The 27909-nt window shown below is 40.8% G+C and overlaps 1 protein-coding gene and 1 long non-coding RNA gene across 3 annotated transcripts; both read left to right on the forward strand.

Moving 5' to 3' along the window:
• LOC118422588 (macoilin-like) lies at positions 1-25023 on the forward strand. Of its 2 annotated transcripts, XM_035830225.1 has the most exons (13): positions 1-212; positions 13324-13468; positions 13844-13970; positions 14623-14749; positions 15733-15911; positions 16377-16518; positions 17055-17267; positions 17912-18070; positions 19229-19417; positions 19828-19984; positions 21740-21875; positions 22791-23097; positions 24708-25023. In XM_035830225.1, exons 1-12 carry the CDS (start codon positions 127-129, stop codon positions 23090-23092), a joined length of 1962 nt encoding a protein of 653 aa, XP_035686118.1. In that variant the 5' UTR covers positions 1-126; the 3' UTR covers positions 23093-23097; positions 24708-25023. The 2 variants fall into 2 exon arrangements, with proteins under 2 accessions (XP_035686118.1, XP_035686117.1); XM_035830224.1 differs by having other exon boundaries at positions 22791-25023.
• On the forward strand, positions 7939-10936 carry LOC118422590. The gene is made up of 3 exons (XR_004831934.1): positions 7939-8278; positions 8854-8951; positions 10228-10936. It is a non-coding gene; the product is annotated as an uncharacterized LOC118422590 (long non-coding RNA).
• Positions 25024-27909: the final 2886 nt, after the last annotated feature.

Consider the following 27909-nt stretch of genomic DNA (forward strand, 5'->3'; position numbering starts at 1 on the left):
CTCCACATGAAATGATCAGTTTCCTAAATAACAACATCTCTCATTTCGTTACTAACGACTCAAACGTGAAAACAATACTGCCAGAGACAGTCGGAGCGACGAGGAACAGGCTGGACACACGGGGGAATGATGCAGAAGAGACGGAATGCCGATATAGGCAAGCTACGACGGCCGCTGAAGAGGAATAAAATCACCGAGAGCATCTATGGCAGGTAGGGCATGATGGAGGAGGTTGGTTGTCTCCTCAGATTTTCTCCCCACAACAAAACACACCAGCATTTAGCGGAGATCCCTCACAAAGAGCTACCTTGGACCATTAACCAGGCGTCAGCTCACTAATTTGTCTGGATGTGTCGCAATAGTACGGTCCCACATTGATTGTAAGGCGCCCACCGTTGCGCAGTGTTTGGAATGATGGCTCCGTTCTGCGGAGAACGGCGCTCAGTTCACCCCTCAGCGCCTCACCTGTTGTCCTGATCTCCATATCCTCACCATACAGCCCGTACAGCCTAATACGGCTCACATATACCCAAATCTAGCCATACAAAAACGTATCTACCGATATGGTGGCCGACGAAAATGCACTATCTGGTGGGGAATGATTTGTAAGACGACATGTCTGGTTTGTTTTCTTGGCAGCCATTTCATCGAATCAAAATATCAAAAGGGATTTTCACAGGCTGATTTGTCTCAGATCCACCCAGAGTCAAACAAACACAGGGATAACCAGTTTAGTAGTCCTTTTTGGTAAATACAAATAGGTGACCAAGTATAGGCTAATTATGTGTTTTGGATGTCGGCCAAACATGAACTTGTACGTACATGTATGGTATCCTTTCCAGTGTCTTCCATTTCATGGTGTTATTATTATGCGTTAGGGCCATTTTTTTATATTATCAGTAAGGTACATGCATGATGAATATTCAGTAGCAGTAGGATTTTCATTAGTCTGCTACCAGCCGCAATATACATGTTGGAAATTGTCTCTGGTTAGATTGTAAACAAAAAGAAATCTTCACATTGGCTTCAGTGTATTTACATTGTGAACAACAGGTAGGACAAAGAAAATTGGTAACTAAGGTCCCTTACAACTGGCTGGTTTGTCTGATCTGTTTGAAGAATAACAAAGAAAATGCATTTTTTTTTTCACAAAAATTGGTTGTAAGATGTCTCATCTTAGTGTGTTTTAAAGTAAGATAAACAATAGTCTTGAAATAGAGCGTTTAAACGTCAGGATCCTACGTTACTTGGTAGTCCCTCATAGAAAGGACAACAGTTGGTGTAGGTTACAAGCAAAAGAAGTATGTTTTCCTTCATTGTGTGTTAAGAAACCCTAAGACTAAGTCCATCCCGACACCTAGTGATCATAATTTGCTTATTTTGGTGTATGTATGATTTTAGAGAAAAGAGTTCATGTCATACAACATACCAATATCTATGTTCATGCATCTGATGACGACAGTTAACAAAGTGGTGATTTGGAACATAAACTGAAGATTAAGCACCATAGTTAGACTGACAGATGCATATACGATGATATGTATAGTCTAGATCCATATCTTGGATTTCTATAATATATTTTGCCTATTTCTACTTCATTACTGATTGTTGTAAGACCCCCCAGTCAGATACTAATTATGAATGCAAGAAAACAGGTGCATCAGTGTTACTTCCTGTCAGGGTCACAGGTTAAGTACATGTCTGGGTAAATGCTCTGTTGAGTAAAGGTTTAAACAAGTTGTTCAGAGAATTCGGGGAAATCTAGACTTATGGATTGGTTGCTCTTCAATTGTACCATTATATTATGATGTCTTCTTGGTTGTATGTAAGTGTATACACAAACTAAAGGTTTTGGGATGCCATTTCCTTCAAGTGTTTTCGTGCACTTGTGGTCAAAAATGCTGTATGTAAACAAAGCTATGTATGTGAGCTGTCATCATGACAGGGTTAACAAACAGCTGACAGCATTTTAGCAAAAAAAATGACAACAACAGACAAAACAGCACAGATTTCCATCTGGTTAATAATTAATTAGTAAAGCCAGAGTGCCCATTGACTTCCTGTTGTGGTGGTGGTTATAAATTTCAGCAGTAGCAACAAGTTGTCTTGTTTTACTCTTGCCTCAATCATGATGTCTGCAGTATGTGTCACTGGGTATGAACACGGCCTGGGCAAGTCTTTGTCTCCTAGAGTTCTAAGGTCTTTAATGCTATGTTCAACTTCAAACTGAACATTTGTGTATAATCATCACTTTTCACAATTTACATGTATATAACAATCACAGGTTACCTGTAACTTTGCTTTTGACTCTCAGAGTGAGTACTACCATATTACTTTTGAAAATAATCTTTTTAGTTAAGTTATCTTTTTTTGGTCACATTTTGAATGTAAGCTGATGTGTTCTGAGAAAGGGTGGTCATACAGTATACCATGTATTTAGATACAGACGTGTTAGAAACTGAAGCATAGCCTTCAGTTTTCAGTGGTGATACCACTAAAATAAACAGGTTGGAACTTGTCTTCCCTGAGGGGGGATAGCTCAGGTGAGAACAATTCTTCTATAGACAAAAGAAGTTCACACCTGATTGGGTCACCCCAGCCTAACAGGTTCCTGACACAGTGGCAGATAGCACAAATGTTGTCTTTGTTGTTATGACCTTCTTACATTAATAATAGGTCGATGTCATTCGCCTCAAAATCTGAAACACAAGACCTTCAACACAACATAAAATCTAACTGAAACATTTTTTTCTAATGTTTACTTACTATTTTTCAGAATGCCAGAAAAAGTGGAGTAATACATGCTACTCAAAGGACCATATTTCTTAGAATTCATTTGTAAACTATGTTGTCTGCTATGTTGCCTACAGGGTCCATAATGTTTATGTTTCTATTTTTGTTGTATGCTTTAAATGCATGAATTACTTCAGGCATAACATTTTTTGTTGAATTTTCTTGAATCTGCAAATCACTGTCTCCAATCTTACAAAATGTATCTTGAAGCCATAAAATGAGTGGAAAGTTATTGTGAAGATTAAAATTTAAAGTAAAGGTGTCAGAGAGCGAAAACAAAATGAAGGATGACACAAAGTTGTCAGCAAGAACTTGTGTTCACTAAAACCTGGTTACCACATGGCTTCACCATGCTAAGATGTTCTAAAAAAATCCTGGTGAGAACCCTACAGTACTTCACCCAGTGTGAGTGTTGAGTGTTGTTTTGGGCTTGCCTGCCAGTGTGTGATTCCCTATGTTTTGTAATGCAGTGCTATACCATACACCCTCAGTGCTACATATACTATTCCTATAATTGGACTTGAGGGGTTAGAAAACAGTAGCCTGCTATCCCAGATATTGTCCCAATTGGAGTTCCAGACAAATTGCATGTGTCAATGTTTTCGATCCACAGTTGCATAGAAAATTAATAATCACAATGGAACCTAAATGGCAGAAGATGAAGATGAAAACTTGAAATTTTCTTGCTTTTCAAAGTAACCTGCCATCACAAAAGAAAATTTTGTTGTTTGCAAATGAAAATATTAACTTGCAATTTCATTCGGCAAAATTTGGTTGTGTGACTAAATGACGACAAATGTGGCTTTGGTATTTGCAGAAAGCTGTCAGAATCTGTCAAATCTCTCACACGTTGCATTTGATTTATTACAAGCATTTCAGGTTCTGGTGTTAGTGAGTCTTGGAGTTGTACAAGCATCAAGTTTCATTCTCGTTTGTTTGTGTTTGTGGACCAAACGTGCTGCAAGTTGTAAAACACGAAGTGGCAGTTATGCACGTGTCCAAGTATGTGACAGGTGCTCGCATGTAGGGACATGTGGAGGGAAAAATAGATATAGCAACACGTGGGGAGAGAATAGATGTGCACGTGCCCATCAATACGACAGGTGCTTTATGTAGCATCACGTGGGAGGAAAATAATTCCAGACATGAGTTAATGTGGTTGTGACTACAGATACTGATAATAAGTCAGTAATTGGCTTTGTTATTTGGCTGTATAACTTGTTATACGGGTGGTATTTCTTCAAGTATGCACTACATACTTGTTTTTGAGTTCATGAAGTATAATAGACTGAGTACAAGAAATGGCATGGTAAATTGAATGCCATAAACATGAGTAGCCAGACGTGTGTACTGCACGCCCACGTGCACATGTATATGACAAGTGCTGCCACGAAGGTAGTCACATCAACACATGTACAGTAGTTCTCTTGTCACAAAACAAACGTTTTTTTAAACGTGAGCAGCAATTAGATTGGTAAATGTCTGGTAACGCAGGTGGCATGTCTTGAAGCGTGTCGTGGAAAGGTTATTCATTAGATTTTGATAAACAATTAAATTCGCGAGACATTTTCTGTAAGAAACAGACTGTCTCGACAGGATTACTTTTGTTCAACATCCCTTTGTCTTTCAAACAAAAAGATGTGCCTTCTGGAGCCTTTGTATCAATGAAAATGAGGTGTGTCTGTGTGATGAAATACATTTTTTTTTCTCCATATTATGTCATTTGGACGACAAAACGAAAGGCAGATAGTTTTCCTGTTAAACATTCCTGTTAAAATCTATTTTACAAATACTATTCAGTGACAGAGTTTGAAATACCAATCTGTAATCTGCACTTTGCAGAGAACCTTTTGACAATTGCAAAAGAAAATAAAGGCAACTTGTAATTCATGGAACCATGTTTTACAGAAAACAAAATTTCTTCTTTTCAGAGCCCTGTTAGTGTTAGTGCAGGATAGTTGTCAGAGCTTTGTTTTGGTTAGCTGTTTTTAATGTTGTTTGCTCAACCTTCTTGGCTTAAAGAAAGAACCAAGCTACCTGATCTAATGCTTAAAGGTATGTCTTCTTGCCCATATATGGTGATGCTTTGAGTCAAGACATGCTCCCTCTTTTGCATAACCTTAAGTAGTCTAGTATTAATATTAGATTCGAATACACAAGGTTGTTTTCATGGTAGCCACTTTAGGTAGAGTTGGAGCGCAGGCTGAAAAACCAAGTCAGGGATAAACAAGTCCACTAGCCCTATAGTCCAGGGCAAGTGGAAATGCCAATCGGGCAAGTGCATGTCCTTCCCCACTTGCCCGATCGGACAAGTTAGCTTTTCTCCATTGAGTGAGATTTTTATGTACTTGCTACTTTTCAAAGTCATGACATCAAGCATTGATTAACACAGAAAATAACAAAAATTCCATTGAAGGCCATGAATATACATAGAAAAATGTCATTTAGATTTCGGGCAAGTGAAAAGTTGGTTCGGGCAAGTAATTTTTTTAAGTACTTGCCAGATAGGACAAGTCAATTTTAGAAAACTTGTCCAACCCTGCAAGTCAGTAGCACAATTGACATTGGATGAGATAAAAAGGCCATACATGTAGTATCTCACATAGTTTTTAGTCTATTCTTCATGCAGAGGTTTGGCTCCATTTGGCTCCGTTTTAAAGAAAACGGTACAAAATAAAAAGCCCGACAAAATGTAGAACACTTCAAAAACAGCTGTAACCAAACCTGCTTGAAGAGTATTCATATATTATATATTAAACCTGCAGTTGAACCCTTTTCTGAAAGTTTTATGGAATGTATCCTGTACATAAGCAATATTTCATACTTAACATATCTGCCTAATGGCTATAACATGCTTTGATTGATTCAATTGATTGGTTGATAGTGATAAAATTACTGATAATATGATAAGATATATATGATAAGAAACAAGTAAACGAAAACAAGGGTGGTGTTTAAAAACACCCCGGCGACGTGAGGTAGATGATAATGTTGAAAATAAGTAAGGAGAAAATGTAATACATCTATTGGATTTCATAACAGTACTTTCAAACAAACGGCGCTCTGCGGGTGTAAGTGAGAAAAAGGGAAGCATCTATTGATGACAATTATGCAAATTGAAGACCCAATTTGCATTACTAATAAGAAAATGTGAAAATTCCATGGTGGTGTATTATAGAAATGCCGTCTCCGCTACGGCTCACGAAAATTTGGCAGGCCAGACTCAAATTCACTTACTGGAAATAATCAGTTCCTCCCTATGATTTACATCAAATGAAATAGATTCCCTGCGAATGATGGGGAATTAGAATAGCCTGACCAGGCCTTACGGGAAGGAGCATACAGACCCTAGGTAATTGTCAGCTGTCTATGTTTTGACAACTATGCCCCTACAGTTCCAGAATTAAATGTTAGAGGGCTCAAACCTACCCCAACTTATGCTCACATCAGAAGCTATCTGCCACTTAATGACAAGACCATATCATGTTCAGGACAAGATTGTTATCAACGCCGTTCAATGATTGACGTTCCCTAGAAACATTAGCAGTTTGTTTGGATTGTAACGTAACGCAAAGACACGATGGATCCGAATGTATGAGATATATAAAGTGAAACATTTAGAAAAAAAACTAGACTTGAGCAGGGTCTTGTGTTGTCAGAGAAGGAATGGAGAGTAAGGGGGAACATAGTTATGAGGTAAAAGTGGGGTCCCCGATATGTCGAAACAAATGTAAATCCGAACAGAGGACAAAGGGACAAGGAATTGAGTACTATCGCAAGATGCTTTGCGAGAGGAAGGGTCTAATACAGAGCACGCCATATGCTCTCACTCGGGTTTAGCTAAGCGGTGAGGAGGGCGAGCTCGGAGCCCTGAACTACAGGATATAGGAGACGGGTAGTGATTTACAAAAGGAGAGAGTGAGATAGAGAAGGCGTACGCGTACGTCCGCACAGTAATACACTTGGTCAACTTGCCACTGATCAGACCTTTGGAATTGGCCCGGATATATCGTATCCTCATTAATTCTGGAAATGACCTCCTATTTTGAATAATTTGTACTTCATTTTGTACATCATGGTCTAAGCTACATACATACCAAAATCATGGAAATCCGTTACCTTATTCCTTTCTCGAGAAGTCGTCTTCCGAAAGTCTTGACAAAAATTACCTTGCAATTTCAATACTAATCGCTGTGGGCGCAAACGTATGTCTTAGCACAAGAGCTATCTACCAACCATCAATCGTAACCACGGCTTATTCAGAACACGAGATATAAAAAGATTAAGCTCCGCTGCAGTTCCAAGTGAAGCCGCTAGGGGCCGAAGATGTAATTATTTCCGTTTTTGTCACACCCCACCAACACACCAAAATTATTCACCATTCAGCAACAGTTCTTGAGTCATCTTGTTGGCACAAACAATCACAGACATACATACACAGGTGAAAATATAACACCCATGAATATTTCAAAGGGTAATACAGCTGCTTGTCACCATGTAAACAACACGTATCGTAGCTTGAACATGAACATACTACTACCCAGTATTTGTGTCTTATTTATAACCTGTAATATCAAATGATAGTTTCTGTATTTCAGTTGAGGCCACAGCAAGTAAATTTTATGGATGACATCAGCGCGCTCATTAATTTTAGCCTGATTTCAGAAAAAAAAACAAGAATTTTTTTCTTCTGCAACAATGGTCAACATGACGATAAAGTACCAAAATGAGCGAATATATTGTGTTGTTGCCTAATAATTGTACTTATAGAAGTGGCACTTGCGAGGTACCCAGGACTGTAGTTGTAGAAATGAAACTTCTTGGATAGTTGTAAAAGTGACACCAACATGGAAGCCACGAGTGTGGTTACCAACTTTGTTGGTGATGCCAGTCTACCACACTAGTGTCACTTTTACCACACCGGTACACGTATTAAATGCAGGAATGAATGCCTCGTTACCTCTGATACCATGTTTTGTCCCTTTAATTCTTTTTACAACAGTCATCACAACTTTATGGTGCCTATTTTTGAAAATGTAGCCGTCTTGTTTTTTTTTCACCCATCTTGTTTTTTTCGCCCTATCGCACTATTTTTGCGCTCTGCAGAGGATGTCATCCATAAAATTTACTTGCTGTGGCCTGAATAAAAAATTGCTTTGATGGCTAACTCTTGCGGTTCTTTTACACGATCTATGAGAATGCTTTTCTCTCCGTTTGAGCCCCGCGAGCACGCACTGACATGTACCTGTAAGTAGTGCGTGCTCGGAGTCATGTTTGAACCCCGTTTGAGCGTGCGTGCTCCGAGTCATGTGATCTTCGTTTTGCTAACTATGGATAAGCGTCCCGGGGCACTCTGCCCCAGTTCTCCGGCCTGATACACAATGCCGCTAGTCGAAGAGAGTTTTTTCCCCGAGGATACGTTGGTGCACGTAGTCGGGCCAGTAGTTTCGCCTCAAGGTATCTGGAACACGAGGAACCACCCCAGGTTAGTGCAAATCGGTACCTGAAAGTTGGTCTAAACAATGCTTATGTTAACGTTTTTGTATAGAATAAGGCGGAACTCGGAAGCGATTTGTAGTACCATTTTACTGTTACTGTTATATACTCCGCAATTGACACATTTTCGTCTACACTTGTACCCCAATATGCCTCATAATTCAAGGACTCCTGCAGACTTCGTGTACAAGAGTTTTTGTTCTCGGCGATAGTTCGTGTGTTGATCATCTCTCTGGTGCTTTTCGTTACTTGTGATCTATCCCGACTCAGTCATTCAACAGTATTGTTGGGTGTGTAACAAAACCCATCATTTGCCCCATTTCAACTTTTGGGATGTCCATAGACCAAGAATGCATGATCTGATTTGTGTAGAACTGGCCCGGATCTAATAACATCCTCAGATCAGAGGAACACAAGTCCCGTCGAAAGTAGTACAAACACGCGAAGCTTTTAGGTGTTCGTATTTGACTATCAACATGGTTTCTAGATTGTGATATACATATGTATTTGGCCAGTATCAGGATTATGATCATTGTTTTCTGTGATTTATTGGTTGGTATACAGCTGACCCAGTTCAGCAGCGGAGGGATGTATATGAAAAGACAACGAACCGCCGAACTTATCAGTTGAGACGAAACGCGGCTCGGAGAGATCATAGCTTCGTAAGTACAGTCTAATTTTTTTATCATAGCCGTCCTGTAAATAAAAGTTTTTCAGGATTTTCAACACATATAACTTGTATTTCTATCTTTCGCGTTGTCTTTTCTTTTTATTAATTACTACTACTTCTGCTTGGGAATGTCTCGCAAAGCATGATGGTATAGCATCAGTTGTCTCACAAACAAATGGCGGCCATGTTTGTTCCAAATGCCGACCGATCAACAGCATATCACATATCAACGTTATTTGCGACTGAAAACACAACCAAAGGTGATAGTAAGCGTATTTGACGCAAGAAGTCGCCGTAATCTTCAACTTGACTCTTCATCCGACGGTGCGATACGGCGGGGGAAATCGCTAGCGTCCCCGCCGCCGCCCGGCAAATCTGTCGGCTTGAAAGTCTGCAAAATTCGTCAAAATTGAAAGAAGATTACTACAGAACATGCATATTACACTAAGTAGCACATATAAATATACTATAGTTACACAATTTATCTCAGAACCAACACAAATTGGGGCGACACAAACACTGACGGCGAGCCGCCTCACAAGACGGCGAAACATCCACACAGACGGCGAAAATGTAAGGCGGCGAAAAGACGTGGCGGCGAAATGACCTGATTCCCTATGATTGTGATATACCCACGTTTTAACTTTTCCATATACATGAAATAGAGTGTGATGGAAATATCCCTATCTATTCAAAACGACCATGCATCATCACAACAAGGGGGCTTCAGTTAGAAACCTCCATTTTAAAGATTTTAGTGTTTTATTCGTTTTTCTTTTCGAATTTCCCTTTAGCAAGACATTTATGAGATGTGTTTTTGGAAGAGTTTGTATGTTTTATTCAATATTCGCACAAGCAACACGCCTAACTGGGGATAAATATCATTACATTGATGAATAGATGATGATAAAAATATTTTTTCTCCTTTGGAGTAACAACTATGTGCAATGTTATTTCTTGATCTGTTTACGATTGTGGGTTGTCGTGATATCCCGGACCATCCACATGTTTGGTACTAATTAAGCTGGGAATGGCTGCGGAGAGACTTCAAGTTTTCCGACGGCTGAGCAGACAAGTCACGTGTCCCCCTACCTGATGCTTATCCCTCTGACCCCATTTACTCCCTGACGTTTCCCCCATCTCCCATGTAGGTCATTCGTGGCTTCTCCTTCACTGAGTACGGTCATATTTCCCACCCAACCCTACCCTCACTTATCTGACTTCAAGACGCTCATTTAATTATACTGTATGGTCTGTTTCTGCTATAGTGAGTGACAACAACGAGGTGTTCCTGACACCCGTACATATGTCCATCAGGACGACGCAGTTCCACCACAACGTGCACAGTCACAGAGACTCCTACCACAGCAGGGAAAGTTGGTCGAGACCTTCCACTGCAAGTCGGTGAGACGAGCTGCATCGCTGGATGAGCCGGAATAGACGTCCGTGTGCCTTATAAAGTCGGGAAGAAGGGAACCCAGAACAGCGCCGTCGACAGGAGGAAGGCAACGAGAGGAGAGTGCCAGACGAGCAGCAGATCTAGAGCAGCCAATCGATTGCGCTGCTACAACCATAGTAAACCTAAAACTATTTAGAGAATTCACAGACTGGTTTTGAGTTGATTTATACCATGACTATGTATTTTAATGTACCAGGTATACATTGTAAAGTAGTAGTTGATTGTACATGTATATCAAAGAAGCGTAGAACAGCGACGATGGACCGAATCAAACCTGAGGTGGATATAGTAATGGAGAAAGCCCCCATTGGAATATCCATTACAATTATTCTGTATCCAACCTGTGACCGAAGTTAGCGGGGTCAGCATTATGTAGTAACGTCAAACACAGTCTCCCGTGCCCAGTGTACGGAAAACCATGTCTCTGCGTTCTTCCTTTATTCTAGCTGTGCTAGTCCTTGTCTTCAAAGTAGAATCTAAACCACTTGAAATCCATTGCTTTCATGACTTGTTTGAAATATGTGACTTATTAACCTTTCAAAATCAAACTTTACTTAATATGTATCTATATAGCAGGTATAACTGCCCTTCGGCGTAACACACCAGCTTCAATTCCAAACGACAACCACCTGAAAGCACATCACTTCTATTTTATAGATATCGACATAAAACTGTGACATATTCGTCTTCATTATTTTTTTTTTACCTCGTGGAAGCATCTCATCCCACATTGCGAAAGTGAAGCGCAAAAGATATAAGCAAAAGCTATGCTATATTTGTCTTTATTGGTCTTCTTTAAAAGATCTTATTTTTCTACCTTTAAAATCATCTTATTTTTCTATCTTCAAAATCATCCTTTCTATAGCTCCAAACGACAACCACTTGAAAGTATTCCATTCCAAATTGTAAAAAGCACAAGCTTATATAGGAAATAAAAGCTGGGACATATTGGTCTTTATTATAACAGTCATAAGCAGGTGAAACATCGTAACAATCTGTAAGAGTGTACTGCCTATGATATGCAGTCATTCCCAGCTATTTGAAAAGACCGTTCCCTTAAATCATTAATCCTGACACAAAGAATGCATCAACAAAGAAAAATGAACAGCTAGAATTATAGTCCTCAAATACCACTGTATAGACGACACCCCCGAGGTTTAGCCAAAAATCAATTCCCAAGGGAGTGCATTCGTGGAATTTTCTAAATTCTTTCAAAGCGATCGTAATACTGTAGAAAATGCCTCCGCCCCTGAGGCGTCGCCAAAAAAGCTGTGTATATGCAGAATAAAACATCAATGTTTCACTGATGTCATGGTCTGCTAGAGTGAGATGAAGTCCCCATCATTAGCAGCTCATAATCAGCTTCTGTAAGGATGAGAATCATGCTAATTAAGACATGAGGGGCAGATGCACACAAAAGATCAGAGTCTGAATACAGATGTGTCAATTACCAGATACTGTAAATGCCGAAACTTTCGCGGTGGTTTAATGTTCGCGGTTTTAGCAGTGGCGGCTTTACCGCAAACTTAGAACCACCGCGAATATTTTTCCATGGCAGTAAGAGACTACAGTGCATGGTGCTACCGCGTACTTTAAACCACAGTGAAAAGTCCTTTTTCCCGCTACCGGGAAATTAAATCCCTGTGAACACAAATGCATTTACAGTACTAGTATGGTGCTGATCACGATCAAGTGTGACGGAGTGGTTGGTGAGATTGACGCATGATGATGTAAAGCTAAAATGGTCGCTTTTGTCTCAGTGTGGCTTTTTATGTGTATCGTAAGTTGAAAAGATATTTTTGCGTTTACATCACTGTGATAATGTCCAACGCACACTTGTGCCACGGTGGAAGTGCTATTCTGCATGATCGGAATAAAGATGAGATGACGATCTGATTCATCATGTTTGTTCTCAACATTATTAAGGACTTATTCGTGTCTGATTCTGGGAGGCATGAAAGATATGGAGAAAATTATGGTCAAGGCATCTAGTTGTTGGTGTATTATGTTTATACATGTATCATAGTGATGTTTATACAATGTATCATAGTCATGGACATTGTTATTTATTGATTAATAATTAAAAGATAAAGCTATAGCTTCCCACTGCAGTATAGACTGCTACTAAACCTACTAGTAATTGATGACTTGACTTTTAATAAGTTTTATGAGACCCATGAATGAAATGCAAAACCATATTGGTTTGAATGTTATGTAACCAGAGTCAGGTTGTTGTTGTTGTAGCACCATACATGTAGATGGAAAGATAGAATAATAGATTGATATAAACTAACTAATGTTTTGTTTTTGTTTGATTATAATACAACATTCTTATACCAGTGAATTGCATACATGTTTTCTATCTGTATGTGTCTGTAAATTCTGCCATTTCTAAGTGCTGTTTATTTGTTTGTTTGCAGCACAGCATTCCTGTACCTGAAGTGTCTGTGTGTGTGTGTGTGTGTGTTTATCTGTATATCATGTGTCTGTAAAGTCTACCATCTCTGATTACTGTTTGTTTATTTGTTTGTGTGAAGCACAACATTCCTGTACCTGAAGTGTCTGTGTGTGTGTGTGTGTGTGTGTGTGTGTGTGTGTGTGTGCATCTGTATGTGTCTGTAAAGTCTTCCATCTCTGATTACTGTTTGTTTATTTGTTTGTGTGAAGCACAACATTCCTGTACCTGAAGTGTCTGTGTATGTGTGTGTGTGCATCTGTATGTCACTATGTGTATGTAAAGTCTTCCATCTCTGATTACTGACTGTGTGTTTATTTGTTTATGTGTAGCACAACATTCCTGTACCTGAAGTGTCTGTGTGTGTGTATGTGTGTGTGTGCATCTGTATGTGTATGTAAAGTCTACCATCTCTGATTGCTGTTTGTTTATTTGTTTGTTTATTTGTAGCACAACATTCCTGTACCTGAAGTTCCTGTTGGTGTGGGGTCTGGTGATGCTGGCAGACTTCATCCTGGAGTTCCGCTTCGAGTACCTCTGGCCGTTCTGGCTGCTCCTACGCAGCGTCTACGACTCCTTCAAGTACCAAGGACTGGTGAGGCACTGCTTCAGTATTGTCTGGAAATCAGGGCCGTTGTTGATTTTCATTGTTGTTAAAATACATTTTTAACAGTTTCAATTTCATGTCATGAAGTTAAGATTTTTTGGGACGGATAGGGTACAATTTTTTCCGGTCCCAACAAGCAAATTTCCATCTCAAGACGGAGGGATGGGTTCTGGAGACAGCCCTGCTGTAAATGTACATCATACCAGTTTCTGAATCAGTATAGCCAGTATAATGGCTGTTTGGAGTAGTAACATTATACCAGCTTCACTTCAAAAGTAAGCTTTGTGATTAGTATCCTTTTTCCTTTACATGGTATTGATCTTGATCATTGTAAATAATTGTGTATTTGTGCTTTTTTTCCAGGCATTTTCAGTATTCTTTGTTTGTGTTGCCTTCACATCGGACATGATCTGCCTGCTGTTCATCCCTGTACACTGGCTGTTCTTCGCTGCCAGCACGTACGTCTGGGTACAGTACGTCTGGCATACAGGTGAGAGCGACCTCTGACCCTTAACCTACTGCCCTCTGACCCCAACCTGTCACCCTTTCTCGTTTCCCATAAAGACATGAAACAAGGACATATTCAACATACAACTACAAAATAGTTTGACTTCGATTTTAATTTTGAATCAGGTGCTAAGAGAAATTTGTCATTTCCAAAAGTAGTGATGGCTTTTTGTTCACTTCTTGCAAATATATTTCATATTGTGAAGACAGATGATAAACAGTCACTCAGTGTCTCTTTGATGATAAAATTGTTGATCAGCTTTTTTTACTGTTATCTTAAGAATAAACTTTTTATGAAAAGCCAGCTTTCTTTGCAATTGCTTTCATGTAGAGAAATTTCCATGCTTCTTTTCCCCCAACACAACAAGGGATCTATCTACCGATGGTGTAGCTATTATAACTCTTTAACATTTTGATCAGTTCTTGAACTATAATCCTAGCTTTCTTTTTAATTGCTCTGGAAATAGATAAATTTTCATGCTTCCTTTCCCCCAACACAACAAGGGATCTATCTACCGATGGTGTAGCTATTATAACTCTTTAACATTTTGATCAGTTCTTTAACTATAATCCTAGCTTTCTTTTCAATTACTCTGGAAATAGGTACATTTTCATGCTTCCCTTCCCTCCCACAGAACGAGGGATCTGTCTGCCGACAGTCTCGCTATGGCTCTTGTTTGTCTACATCGAGGCGTCGGTGAGATTGAAGGACCTCGGAAAAGGATTCCACGTAGATCTGTGTCGACCATTTGCAGCACATTGGTAACTTATTTTCTTTTCTCTACATTTGTCCAAACTGTTGTTTTACACTACTTTGAATGAGCATGTCAGGAATGCTATATAACATCAATCCTTTAAAACTACCCAGGAACCAAATTGGTTTCAGAAAATTTGGTGAAAGATGTAAGTTTTTTTGTTGTTGTTTTTTTTGGTCAGCCAAGGACCCATAGGTTACTTGCATGCACTGCTGTATATTATTCAAATTAGATATCCAATTGTTGTGCTGTAAATTTTTGGGATAAATTCCATCCCCTTTATGCAACTTACTCATCCCTGTTATGCAGCTTCAGCTTTTTAATGTAAGATGAAGCAGCTTTGAATCTTTTGATGAAAAATGCCTCAGTCCTCAAAAATTTGTGAATGCATAATAATAATGTTTTCATTTCCTGTCTGGCATTCTGACGTCCTTGTACCCTTCCAAGCTTCAGACAATTGTAAATTGATGTTTCAAGGTGTGTCCACCGAAAAGGCCTTTGGTACCTAACAATGATACAGTCCAACCTGTTGAAGTGACCATCTTTACATAAGGACCACCTGGCCAATATAATCCCTTCCTATATAATTGACACCAGCACCAAGAAATAATTGGTCTATTGTGACCTGTCCATATAGGCCAGATTGTGACCCCCAGTCTCGTCTCAGATAGTTTTGACTGTATATGTGTGTATATACAAGTAAGCCATCAAACTATGTTGTTGTCATGCAGTGCTGGAAAGACTTTGCAATTTGTGATTCAAAATACCTAGTCTATAGATGCCGTTACTGATGCCAGATTGCAAGTTTATTTTTGCAGTCTCAAACAATATGTCTGCACATTTTGGGTTCCAGGCGTGTCTTTCCAGCACTGCATAATTTTTACATGAAATGTGTAAATTCATGAATGGTTAGCTCACCAGAACAAAGGGACAAAGTGTGGCCATACAAGTTCTTCACAGCATTTTCACCGATTTTCTCTGCCTTCACAGTATTGGCTATCCAATGGTCACACTTGGCTTTGGGGTCAAAAGCTACATATCATATCGGATGAGACTCCGAAAGCAGAAAGATGTAGCGAAAGAAAACGAGTTTTACATGCAGCTGTTGCAGCAAGCGCTACCGCCTGAGATGCAACAGAAAAATATTTATTCTGGTAACGACACAAAAGGTAAGGTTTTATTCTTTCGTAACTTTCAATGAAAGCCATGGAGTTTGAAAATCATACTAAAAATGCTCCATTTGGAAGAGAAATGTGCATTTTACTATTTTTAGGAATTTTATTCAATGGATGTTTGTAGTTCCATGGATTTTTTTTGTCCAATGGTTGTATGGCTAAAATAACTGAAATGCTATTTTTCACTCTTGTTTCGGAATAAAGCTACAATAAAATGTGTTCCTTGAAGGAAGCGAGTCTTCTATGAAAGAGTAATGATTTTTACTGGATTAGTATAGAAATCATTAAGATGGGATAAGTGAATTCTGTCGCATAAATCATACATGGGTCCTAGATAAGCTTTGCTATACATACAGACCCTTTTTTAAATAAACCTATTTCAAACAGAAGTATGCAAAAATGTATGGCCTATCTATGATTCATTGATGTGATAATTGTATTTTCCCATGTTTTCCATAGCGTTGCCGGCAGCCAAATCAGGCGATGAAGTTGTTGCAAACGGCGGTCCAAAGAAACTTGCCGACAAGAAGCTGCCAAACGGCGACATAGATGAAGATGAGTTAGAATACATGGAGAACAGCCTAAAGCGCAGCAACCACAGGTAAACCCTTGAACCTGTAGGCTTTGGCCTTAGCTTGGTAATAGTTACTCCAGCAACTGGATAAAATTTGAAAACAGATGTTTCAGACAGCATCTGATTTCAAAGTTGCATGTTCACTGTTATCTTGCATAGAGTTTGTCTGCCAGTTGACAAGGGCCGCTTTAATCATCAATGTCTTGTACATCTGTATATCTTATTACCTGCATGTTATTGACAAACCTTCATTGATATAACTTGTTGTATTGACCCACAAACATTATTCTTTCATTGTTTTCTGTTCTGTGCTGCTACTTCTCTCTCCCTCATTGTTAGGAATCCCAGTTTCTCTCCACCCTTGGCAGTGTCGTTGTGTCTAATAGTATATGATTGTTAATCACATATTTGGTATTCTTTGAGCTAACTTACAGGTAAGATGTTAAGCTCTTTGATGGCAACATTTTTTGCGGGTTGCATGGGGGGGTGTTTTGAGATCAATCAGTGACTGTAGTACTCTGAACTGCTAAAATAAACCATGAATTACGTCATTTCCAAACCAGCGACTATGGTGGCAGCAGAGAGAACTTATCAGACGGGAAAAATAAACCGGGCAGCGGGAGCTCCACGCCGCAGAATAAAGTGAAAAACGGGAGCGTCGTCAAGGACGCGACGTCCCAAGCACAGAAGGCCAAAAAGAACGTAGGAAAGAGCGATCAGAAGGGAGCAGACGTCACAGCAAGCTCCCTTCATGCATCGGTGGATAAAACAGCCAAGTAAGCTCTCTTTTTGCTTAAATATTTTGTGGTGTTGAATTGATTAGCATCATTGTTACATTTAGTTTGAAATTTAAGCTAAGAACCCATAGGCACCTACATGTATACCTGTATACAGACTTCAGAGATCAAAATGTATTATCTAGCAAATACCTGCTTAGAATCCAGAAAAAAAGTGACACTTAATATATGTTTTGTTTTTGCAAACGATTTATAAAGAATCTGGTCAACCAAGGCCCCATAGATAGCCTACTATATTTGTCTTTTTTCTGAATACATACTAGAGAGTGATATCAAGTGGCTGGAAATACACTAATGTAATAAGGAAGAAGCAGATCAGAACTAAAATTTTATTTACTTATCCATACTGTAGAGTTGTATAAAGAGGCAGGAGACACACACATGTAATGCAGAAAAATCATAAATAAAATCCTTTTTATTTTCCCAGACTGGAGAGTGATATGAAGAGGCTGGAGGCTTCTGAAGGATAGAGAATGTGTAATGCAGGAAAAGTAAATCTATAACTTTATTTTTCTTTCTTTAGACTGGAGAGTGATATGAAGAGGCTGGAGGCATCTGAAGGATAGAGAATGTGCAAAGTGTAATGAAGAAAAGGCAGAACTAAAATCTTTTTATTTCTTTAGACTGGAGAGTGATATGAAGAGGCTGAAGGCGGACCTGCAGGCGAGCCGACAGATGGAGCTGGACCTCCGCTCACACATCAACTCCCTCATGCAGGAGGACCGCATCACCAAGTCTGAGCTCAGCCAGCTGCGCATGGATAACGAGAGCCTGCAGTCAAAGTACGCCAGCTTGTTTGCTTTGTTTCGTATAGCCTGTAGCAGCGTTGTAGCCAGTGCCCTTCCTTCCATTCTTTGATGGAATTTTGCTGCTGAGCTGGAGACGGAAAAATGTTTTTGCCCATTCCATGTGTGATGGACTGAAATCAATGTGTGAAGACATGTCTCCCTTGTGTAATTTTTCACCAAAACAGATTGCCATTGAATAGCTTAGTCTCCCAGCAAAATTTTTACCTCAAAATGCAGGAAATGCCCTTTTCAGAGGGTCTAGACCTCAACATTTTCCGGGGGAGCCGTTGCGTCTTATGATTCAAAATCGAGGGGACGGAAAATGATTACAGGCTGGCTACAACCCTGGCCTGTAGACTACCTTTAGACATGACACACCAGTTTTGTACAGTAGGTACAGTCAAAGTACGCAAACTAATTTGGTTTGTTTTGTATAGCCTGTAAAGTACCTTTAGACGTGACACACCAGTTTTTACATTAAGTACTGTCAAAGTAAGGCAACTTGTTTGGTTTGTTTTGTATAGTCTGTAGACTACCTTTAGATATGACACACCAGTTTTGTACTGAGAATAAAGTGTAAAATTTGGGCCTGTAAGTGATTCAAAACTAGATTGTTTAAAATCTAATTCAGCAAATTCAACCTCGAGAGCACTTTGCCGCCTTTTGGCAGTTTATCATTTACAATATCTCAAGCAGCCAATAAATCAGTGTCAATGGTCACCTGAAACTGATTTTACTGAGATTGCCATTACATTTACAGGTTGCACTTTTGTGTACTGTTTGCAACAGTAATGTCAACAAACACAAAAAGTGATGTCAACCGTCATTAATTGTACATCAAATATTAGATACACACTGTAAGATGCATTTTGTAGTGCCCAAGTTGTGCACTGTCCCTGTACCCTGCTTGAGATTATTTCAAAGCCCAAGGGTGTCCAAACCTCTGTGACATGTTAACCTGGCTTCTATCCCCCTGATGCTAGGGAATAATCACGACACACACGTAGTAGAACCATGTGTATTGACAGTGAGTCCTTTGACCAGACAAAAAAACCCCTCCTCAGGTCCCAGTAGGCGTGCCTGGACTGTTCCATTTGTGAGGGGGGAAACTAAACTATAAGTAATCTAACAACATGATCCGTTTTGGCGCAGGTTGCACAACTTGGTGACAGCGCGGCAGAAGGACAAGGAGAACCTCATCGCCACGGAGAAAAAGCTGCGAGCCGAGCAGGAGAACAAGGCTGCTCTGGAGAAGCAGCTCCGCGACGAGAGGAAGAAAAAACAGGCCGAGGAGATGGCAGCAGCCAGAGCCCTCGCTGCAGCGGCTGCTAACGCCTCCAGGCAAGTACTGTAGACTTAGGGAGCTGCCCTACAACTTTGCATCTTACTGTGATTAACATACTGGTTACCCAAACCTTTTCAACTCCTTACTTTGTGATGAAGGGATGGAAACTTGTTAATAATAATGAACAGATTTTGAAACTTTGCATGTCATAGCAACATCCCACACCTTGATATACTGCTGCTAGAAAGGGATGTTGTCTTTAGGATGCAACATTAAACTGTGGTCCACTGTTCATTGTACCCGTTGAGAAGAAATATCCGCCATAGATTCTATACTTCTGTCTTCTCTGCTACAACCAATGGGAGATTAGCTCAACTGTTCATGGAATAACTGTTCATTTGAGCTCAACTAGTTCACTTGACATAACCCTGAAGTTCACATTTTTTTTTTCTACTTTTCCCAACAGAGGGGAGTGTACTGAGGCCTGTAAGCAGCGGCATCGCGAGCTCGAGACAGAGGTGAAAAAGCTGCGGCACAACTTGAAGCAGCGCGACGACCAGCTGGCCACAGCTGAGCTCGAGAAGAAGTCCATGCGGAACAAGGAGTCCCAGCAGGACACCGAGGTTCTTATTTAGCAGAACATCTAGTTTTTATATCTTCGGATCTGTGGTGCACTTCTATACTCTTCCAAAAGGTGGTGCTGTGATCACGTCGCTGTGATCACGTTGATCCTACGTCTTCAGCAGGGCCCTGGGGTTAGCGGCTCCATGGCCGGTTAACATCATTTTCCGTTACAGAGAAACAATTGCAGTGGGCTAGCTTTTTCTTGGCCCAGGTTCATCATATGCCATACTGGTATCTAGTTTTTATATTCTAGATGGTAGAAAGCTCTAGTGTTTATGAAAAACGGAGGGACCCTCTAGCAGATTGTTTAAAATCAGTTGTAAAGGGGGAGTAAAATGATTTCAATTTTTGGAACTGGTGATGTCTGCTTTGTTGTCAGGCTTAGGAAGTAGCTAAAAGGAGATGTTTGTATTTGAGAAACCTTGTCTGAAGGGAGCTGTAGGTTTTCATGTTAGGCTTTGTTGGAGAAATGGTTGAGGCACCTGGCCTGAAGTTGAATATGTTCTCTCCCCCGTAGGTTCGGATGTCAGCAATGTTGTCAAGCTTTGAAAGTAGCTAAGCTAAAACATTTATGTTGGATGACCCTGGCCTGAAGTTGAGTGTGTTTCTGTCCCCCGTAGGTTCTAATGTCAGCAATGTTGTCAGGCTTAGGAAGTAGCTAAATCTAAAACATCTATGTTTGAGGCACCTGTCCTGAAATTGAGTGTGTTTCTGGCCCCTGTAGGTTCTAATGTCAGCACTGTATTCAGGCTTTTGCAGGTAGCTAAGCTAAACATCTATGTTTGAGGCACCTGTCCTGAAGTTGAGTGTGTTTCTGTCCCCCATAGGTTCTAATGTTAACACTGTTCTCAGGCTTTGTAGGTAGCTAAGCTAAAACATCTATGTTCGAGGCACCTATCCTGAAGTTGACTGTGTTTCTGTCCCCCATAGGTTCTAATGTTAACACTGTTCTCAGGCTTCGTAGGTAGCTAAGCTAAAACATCTATGTTCGAGGCACCTGTCCTGAAGTTGACTGTGTTTCTGTCCCCCATAGGTTCTAATGTTAACACTGTTCTCAGGCTTTGTAGGTAGCTAAGCTAAAACATCTATGTTTGAGGCACCTGTCCTGAAGTTGACTGTGTTTCTGTCCCCCATAGGTTCTAATGTTAACACTGTTCTCAGGCTTTGTAGGTAGCTAAGCTAAAACATCTATGTTTGAGGCACCTGTCCTGAAGTTGACTGTGTTTCTGTCCCCCATAGGTTCTAATGTTAACACTGTTCTCAGGCTTTGTAGGTAGCTAAGCTAAAACATCTATGTTTGAGGCACCTGGCCTGAAGTTGAGTGTGTTTCTGTCCCCCATAGGTTCTAATGTTAACACTGTTCTCAGGCTTCGTAGGTAGCTAAGCTAAAACATCTATGTTTGAGGCACCTGGCCTGAAGTTGAGTGTGTTTCTGTCCCCCATAGGTTCTAATGTTAACACTGTTCTCAGGCTTCGTAGGTAGCTAAGCTAAAACATCTATGTTTGAGGCACCTGGCCTGAAGTTGAGTGTGTTTCTGTCCCCCATAGGTTCTAATGTCAGCACTGTATTCAGGCTTTTGCAGGTAGCTAAGCTAAACATCTATGTTTGAGGCACCTGGCCTGAAGTTGAGTGCGTTTCTGTCCCCCATAGGTTCTAATGTTAACACTGTTCTCAGGCTTCGTAGGTAGCTAAGCTAAAACATCTATGTTTGAGGCACCTGGCCTGAAGCTGAGCATTTTTCTTTCCCCCGTAGGTTCTGATGTCAGCGCTGAACGCCATGCAGGACAAAAACACCCACCTTGAGTCCAGCCTGAGCGCCGAGACGCGCCTCAAACTCGACCTGTTCTCCGCGCTCGGTGATGTCAAGAGGCAGCAGGAGATCGCACAAGGTGAGGCACGCTTTCCAGACAAGCTCTGAACAACCATCCTGGAGTGGAACTTGTTGCCACAGTAGGGTACACTTAAGCTAAGGGCACAACCCGCCGTACGTGCCATTTGTCTGTATGTTTTATTTTGGAGACCAAGTCCGCCACGTATTTCTGAAAAAATTCAGGCTGTACAGGGCAGGCGCGTCACCCCGTACTGGCTGCGTGCTCTAAAATCAGTTGGATTCCCTACAAGTTTGTACGGAGACGGTACTTACCACTTACGGATCCCAAAAGATTGCCCACGTTTTGGCACATAGACAAACGTACAGCGGGTTGTGCCCTTAGCTTAAGTGGTGTTGTATAGCACTTGTATTTGGATGAGCAAAACATGAGGTGAGACAGGTATTTCAGTATGATGGAACTTAGCGGCTGCTGTGCCACGTGCCTGCAAAGTGGTGTGTTACACCAAAGAGCGGTTAAACCTGCCATAAAGAGATACAGACAGTACCTGTGTTGAATTGTAGGGCCTAGGGGGAGGGGTTCAAACCCTGGCTGATCTTACCAAAGAATAAGTCTAATTTGAGTGTCCTGTATGTTCCTGCAGCCCAACTGTTGCAGAAGCTTTTGATACTTATATTGATACTGGTAGGATGTGCTTGGAGATTGATAATTTGAGTGTCCTGTATGATAATTTGAGTGTCCTGTATGATAATTTGAGTGTCCTGTATGATAATTTGAGTGTCCTGTATGATAATTTGAGTGTCCTGTATGATAATTTGAGTGTCCTGTATGATAATTTGAGTGTCCTGTATGATAATTTGAGTGTCCTGTATGATAATTTGAATGTCCCTGTATGTCCCTGCAGCCCAGTTGCTTGAAATATTTCATAAATGTTGTCTTGATGACATATTTTGAGTGTCCTGTATGTTCCTGCAGCCCAACTGATGCAGAAGGAACAGGAGGTGAAGGAGCTGAAGATGAAGATTGCCGAGCTGATGGCCCTCACGCCGGCCAGCGCCGACAGCACCATCACCGGCCTCGCCCCCTCCAGCTTCTCTCCCAAGTTCCGCCTGGGGCAGAGCAGCGACGACCCGCCCAGCCCGCAGCAGCTCTCGCCGGGCGGCGTGCTCGGGCTCAGCCAGAACTCCCTGGGGAACTCCCTGGCCCACCTGCACAGCCAGATGAGCTCCAGCCTCGACCCCAACGCTGCCATCTACACCCCAAAGAGCCAGCATTAAGACGCGTGGCGGCCACGCCATACGGTCGCACCAGGTGCCGGTGACGTGCTAACCTCGCAAAACTATGCCGCCTCTTTTCTTTAATCTTTACCTGCTGCCTTAAGAGCCCCAAAAACTTTCTTTTCACTCTCATTTCTCCTGTCGGCTTGCTAATTGTGAGCACAGCCTCACCCAGAAATGGCAAGATTTCACGGCAGCAAATTTGGAAAAAAAGCAATAAAGCAAAGGATGACTTAAAAGGGTTGAAGTTAACAGAACGTGTTGAACACAAAGTTACCCAGGATGGTACACAGATGAACTGTCTCTTCTCTGCTGGTCGGCAGCTACTTACCTTGAAGTCTTAAGTCTCCTTAAGGGTGCCCAGCATTTCTGAGAAACTGTGGAGGCTATTTTCTTGGCATAATGTTTTCGTGAAGCTCAGTGAAAATTGTAGCGATGCTCAGAGGAGCGCTACATTGCCTTTGTGTACCAGTGGCGTATAATTTATGGAAATCCTTTTGCAAATGTTTTAATATTGTGTTTTGCAAGTCGTGCATTGTGAGAAAGATGGTAATCGAAATCTGTAAGTAAAACTGCTTAGCAATAATGATAGTGGCGTCATATAAGTGAAGTACTTTGTATATGGTGAAAGTCGAAAGAAGAAATTGAAGTTAAACGTATCCAAATTTATATCTTCAGAAGTACTAAAGAGTAGAGAGTATCATTTAAAGTGTATGTGTGTATTGTCTTGAATTTTGTACTCAAGTATCAAAGTATCGTGTTTGTAGATGGTGGACTGATCGCACATTTATTAATTTTGTAGATGCACCCAGTATGGTTTTAAGAGTGTCCACGTGCCTATGATATATAACTGAGGAAAACAAGTACTACAAACACTGGTACCTCAGGTCAGCTTTTCAGTTCTGTTTCCAGATTGTTAACCTGAAAGACTTTGCTGCAAAAAGAGCAAGAAAGAAACTGCTGAGAACATTTTTTTCAATGTATCTTATCTTCTGTAACTGACTTGAAAATTCATTCACGAAAAAGCAAAAAGAAATCTTGCAAACAGTTTTGTAAATTCCTATGTTATTTTACAAAGTGAATGTGTAAGCCATTCAAATATTAAGAACTACATTGTTGTGGCAACTGTAAATTGCTTTGCAGGAGAAACTATAATTAATTAAGATTGAGCCATCAACACTAATTGAAACATTAGTCTATACATTTTTGAATGACTAACAACTAAAGAATCACATGCATAAAGAGTTTGCTACATTACACGATTGCCTTCTTGGTGCAGATAGAAACATATATTTGAAAAGTCCTGCATTATGAGATCTCCATATATCGGAGTTTTGAAAATGGCAACAATAGCATTGTATGGTCCACAATGGCAACAATAGCATTTCATTTTCCAAACGTTGCAAAAATCCTAGTTTAGAAAAACAAAAAGACTGGATTAACAGCATTCTCAAATCTTATTTATCTTTGCTTCAGTGGCTAACAGACCCAGCCATGCCGTTCTTTTCAGGGTGCCGTTTTGTTTTGCTAGTTTTCCTCATGCCTCTCAACAGTGCTTCTCAATGCTGGGCTCCCCCTTCCCTGTACTTAAAGCCATAACGCGCGTCACCGGCGCCTGGTGCGACCACACTCTTTACAAGAGAACGTTGAAGGAACGGACTACTGGAACTGATATCTTTAACGACTAAGAGCAGCGGAGAAAGACAGGCTATCAGCTGGGGTTGGCTAACACGGACCCCGCTGTGCCGTAGCTGTGTGCGTATGAGTTGCGTATGGGTTATCAGCCCTGTGGGCGATACCTGCCCCTGTGACGTGGGGCATACTGTGTACTTGTGTGATACGTACTATACTGTGGAGGGAGGGGGTAAAACGGAATCTCCTTTCTGTGATAACTGTTACAATAAAACTGCTTATCCTGCAGCATAAAACAATACAGTCTACTGTTTTAACTTTTCTGTGTCGTGTGATTGTACATGTAGGGCCATAGTAGTATTGTCCAGCATTTGGTTATACTCTGCTGGGATCCATATCTATGCTAATGGGTAGGCAGCAGTTGGCTACATCACCTTGTGCCGTTAAGAAAACATTAGATACATGTATCATGATACTGGACAAGAGTGCCAATGTTGCAAAAACACCAGGAATAAGTCAGAACCTTATGTCTCCTTTGAGAAAGCAGTGGAAGATGAACTACATTTTATTTGTCGATGTTCATTTTACACTTCCGAAAGAAGAAAATTCTTCCTTAAAATCACTGAAACTTTCCCAAGCTTCTCACATCTTACAGACCAACAAAAAACAATATTCTTGCTTAAGTCGTCCAACCCCTTTATCTATGAATATGTTCATCTCCCACTGCACACAGAAAAGAAGTCAAACCCATTAGACAGCTTATTGTAGAAGTCGATTTAGAATAGATCTTTGACGTTCATCAATAAAAATCATTTTTTTCCTTGTTGAGTATACATTTATGTTATGTATACCACGCTGTTTGCAATTAGCCTTCCGGCATGAGTTTGCAATAAAGATTACTTACTTATTGTTAATATATATCCCAGCTATTGGGAACAACAAGAAGACTTTTTGCGTATATTTCTTAAATCTCTTTCATGTTTCTATCCCGATTTAGCCAAAATTTGTCAATTTATTAGCTAATGTCCTCAATTAACTAAATTTCAATTTCCATGCTCAATAATTTTTTTCCTGCCCAGACGAGTTATTATGTGACCTGTCAGCATCTAAAGGGCCCAAACAGTATCCAATTGCATATCAATTCAATAGGATATAAAAACTCCAACAAGATTTCTCATGTGTCACTGACGAGAAACAGCAGATATTGTTTGAAACATCTGACTGTTTCCAAAATCATGTCCAGTTGCTTGAGTAACTGCTTTTTTGGTGTATCTTATTACCTGGATGTCTAATCTTCATCAAAGTATCCAATTGGCCCCTGGATCCTGTTTTAGCCCTTTTGATACTGTCAGCCATCGGTTAATCTGCTTGTTGGAGACCCTGTTGGGCCTTACTGTCGACCAGGTGGGCCTTGAGAACAGGTTGAGCCTTGCAGACTGGATGGGCCGTTTGGACCATCTCTTCCATCCCTACCGAGTGCTCTTGACAGACCGAGGAACCCTAGGCCTCTTGGATCTGTGGTGCACTTCTGCACTATCCCAAAAGGTGGCGCTGTGATCACGTCGCCAGTCTTCAGTTGATCCCACGCGTACGTCTTCAGCAGGGCCCTCGGGTTAGCGGATCCATGACAGGCTATCATTTTCTGTTACAGTGAATAACTAGCTACAGTGCAGTTAGGTTCATCATAGGCCATACTGTTATCTGATACAACTTAAATGATCTATAATGACTCAAAATCCAGTGAAAAGCGCATCGCCTACACCTGTGGTCTGCTCACGCAAGTTGTACTTTGCTCATTCTGCTACCTTCGCTGATGTATTCTTTCTGGGTTGGCTGTTTATGAGTGTGGTGTGTGTGTGTGTATTGCGATGCATCAGTGTGTGTGAGTGTGTGTATTGCGATGCATCAGTGTGTGTGAGTGTGTGTATTCTCGGGTTAGCGGCTCCTTGGTCGGTTAACTAGGCAATCGTTTTCCGTTACACTAACTTACAGTGAACAGCTACAGTGGAGTCAGGTTCATCATAGGCCATACTGTTATCTGATACAACTTCAATGATCTATAATGACTCAAAATCCAGTGAAAACTTAAGCGCATCGCCTACACCTGCTCACGCAAGTTGTACTTTGCTCATTCTGTTACCTTCGCTGATGTATTCTTTCTGGGTTGGCTGTTTATGCATATGAGTGTGGTGTGTATGCATTTGTGTCTATTGTGACTCGTTTACCTTCGCTGATGTATTCTTTTCTCGGTTGGCTCTTCATGATTGTCGTGTATGTGTGTATGTGTGTGTGTGTGTGTGCGTGTGTGTGTGTGTGTGTGTGTGTTGTGACACGTTACCTTCGCTAATGAGATATTCTTTCTAGGTCGGCTGTTTGTGAGTGTGCGTATTGCATCAGTGCGTGTGTGAGTGTGTATTGCGATGCATCAGTGTCGGAGTGTCTGTACGTATTGCGATATGCATCAGTGCGTGTGTGAGTGTGTATTGCGATGCATCAGTGTCGGAGTGTCTGTACGTATTGCGATATGCATCAGTGCGTGTGTGAGTGTGTATTGCGATGCATCAGTGTCGGAGTGTCTGTACGTATTGCGATATGCATCAGTGTGTGTGTGAGTGTGTATTGCGATGCATCAGTGTCGGAGTGTGTGTACGTATTGCGATATGCATCAGTGTGCGTGTGCGTGTGTATTGCGATGCATCAGTGTCGGAGTGTGTGTACGTATTGCGATATGCATCAGTGCGTGTGTGCATGTGTATTGCTATGTATCAGTGTGTGTGTAGGGGGGGGGAGTATGTGTATTGCGATGGATATTTATGACGATGGCCTCAAATTACTACATGACTTCACCTGCACAAATGTCTGAGAGCGTGCGTGCGCATTAATTTGGCATCACGGTCACATTGACGTGCGCGAGCACTTGCGCACGAATATGCACAGGATATCGGAAATCGCAGTGTTCCTGAATTAAAACAACGATTAGAAATGCTTGTGATACTTGACAGCCGTCAAATTGACAGATTTCGGGAATGGAGAAATCAGGAATGACTCCAACTGGGAGTCCCAGGGGGATTTTAAAAACTATTTATTTGAATTTGGTATTTGAAATTAATCATAACAATACAAAAAAAACATTAGGTCATTGATAACATGTTTCTTTCACATTTTACTTATAGAAATGTTCGTAT

This window comes from Branchiostoma floridae, chromosome 9, assembly GCF_000003815.2.
Source record: "Branchiostoma floridae strain S238N-H82 chromosome 9, Bfl_VNyyK, whole genome shotgun sequence".
Taxonomy (NCBI): domain Eukaryota; kingdom Metazoa; phylum Chordata; class Leptocardii; order Amphioxiformes; family Branchiostomatidae; genus Branchiostoma; species Branchiostoma floridae.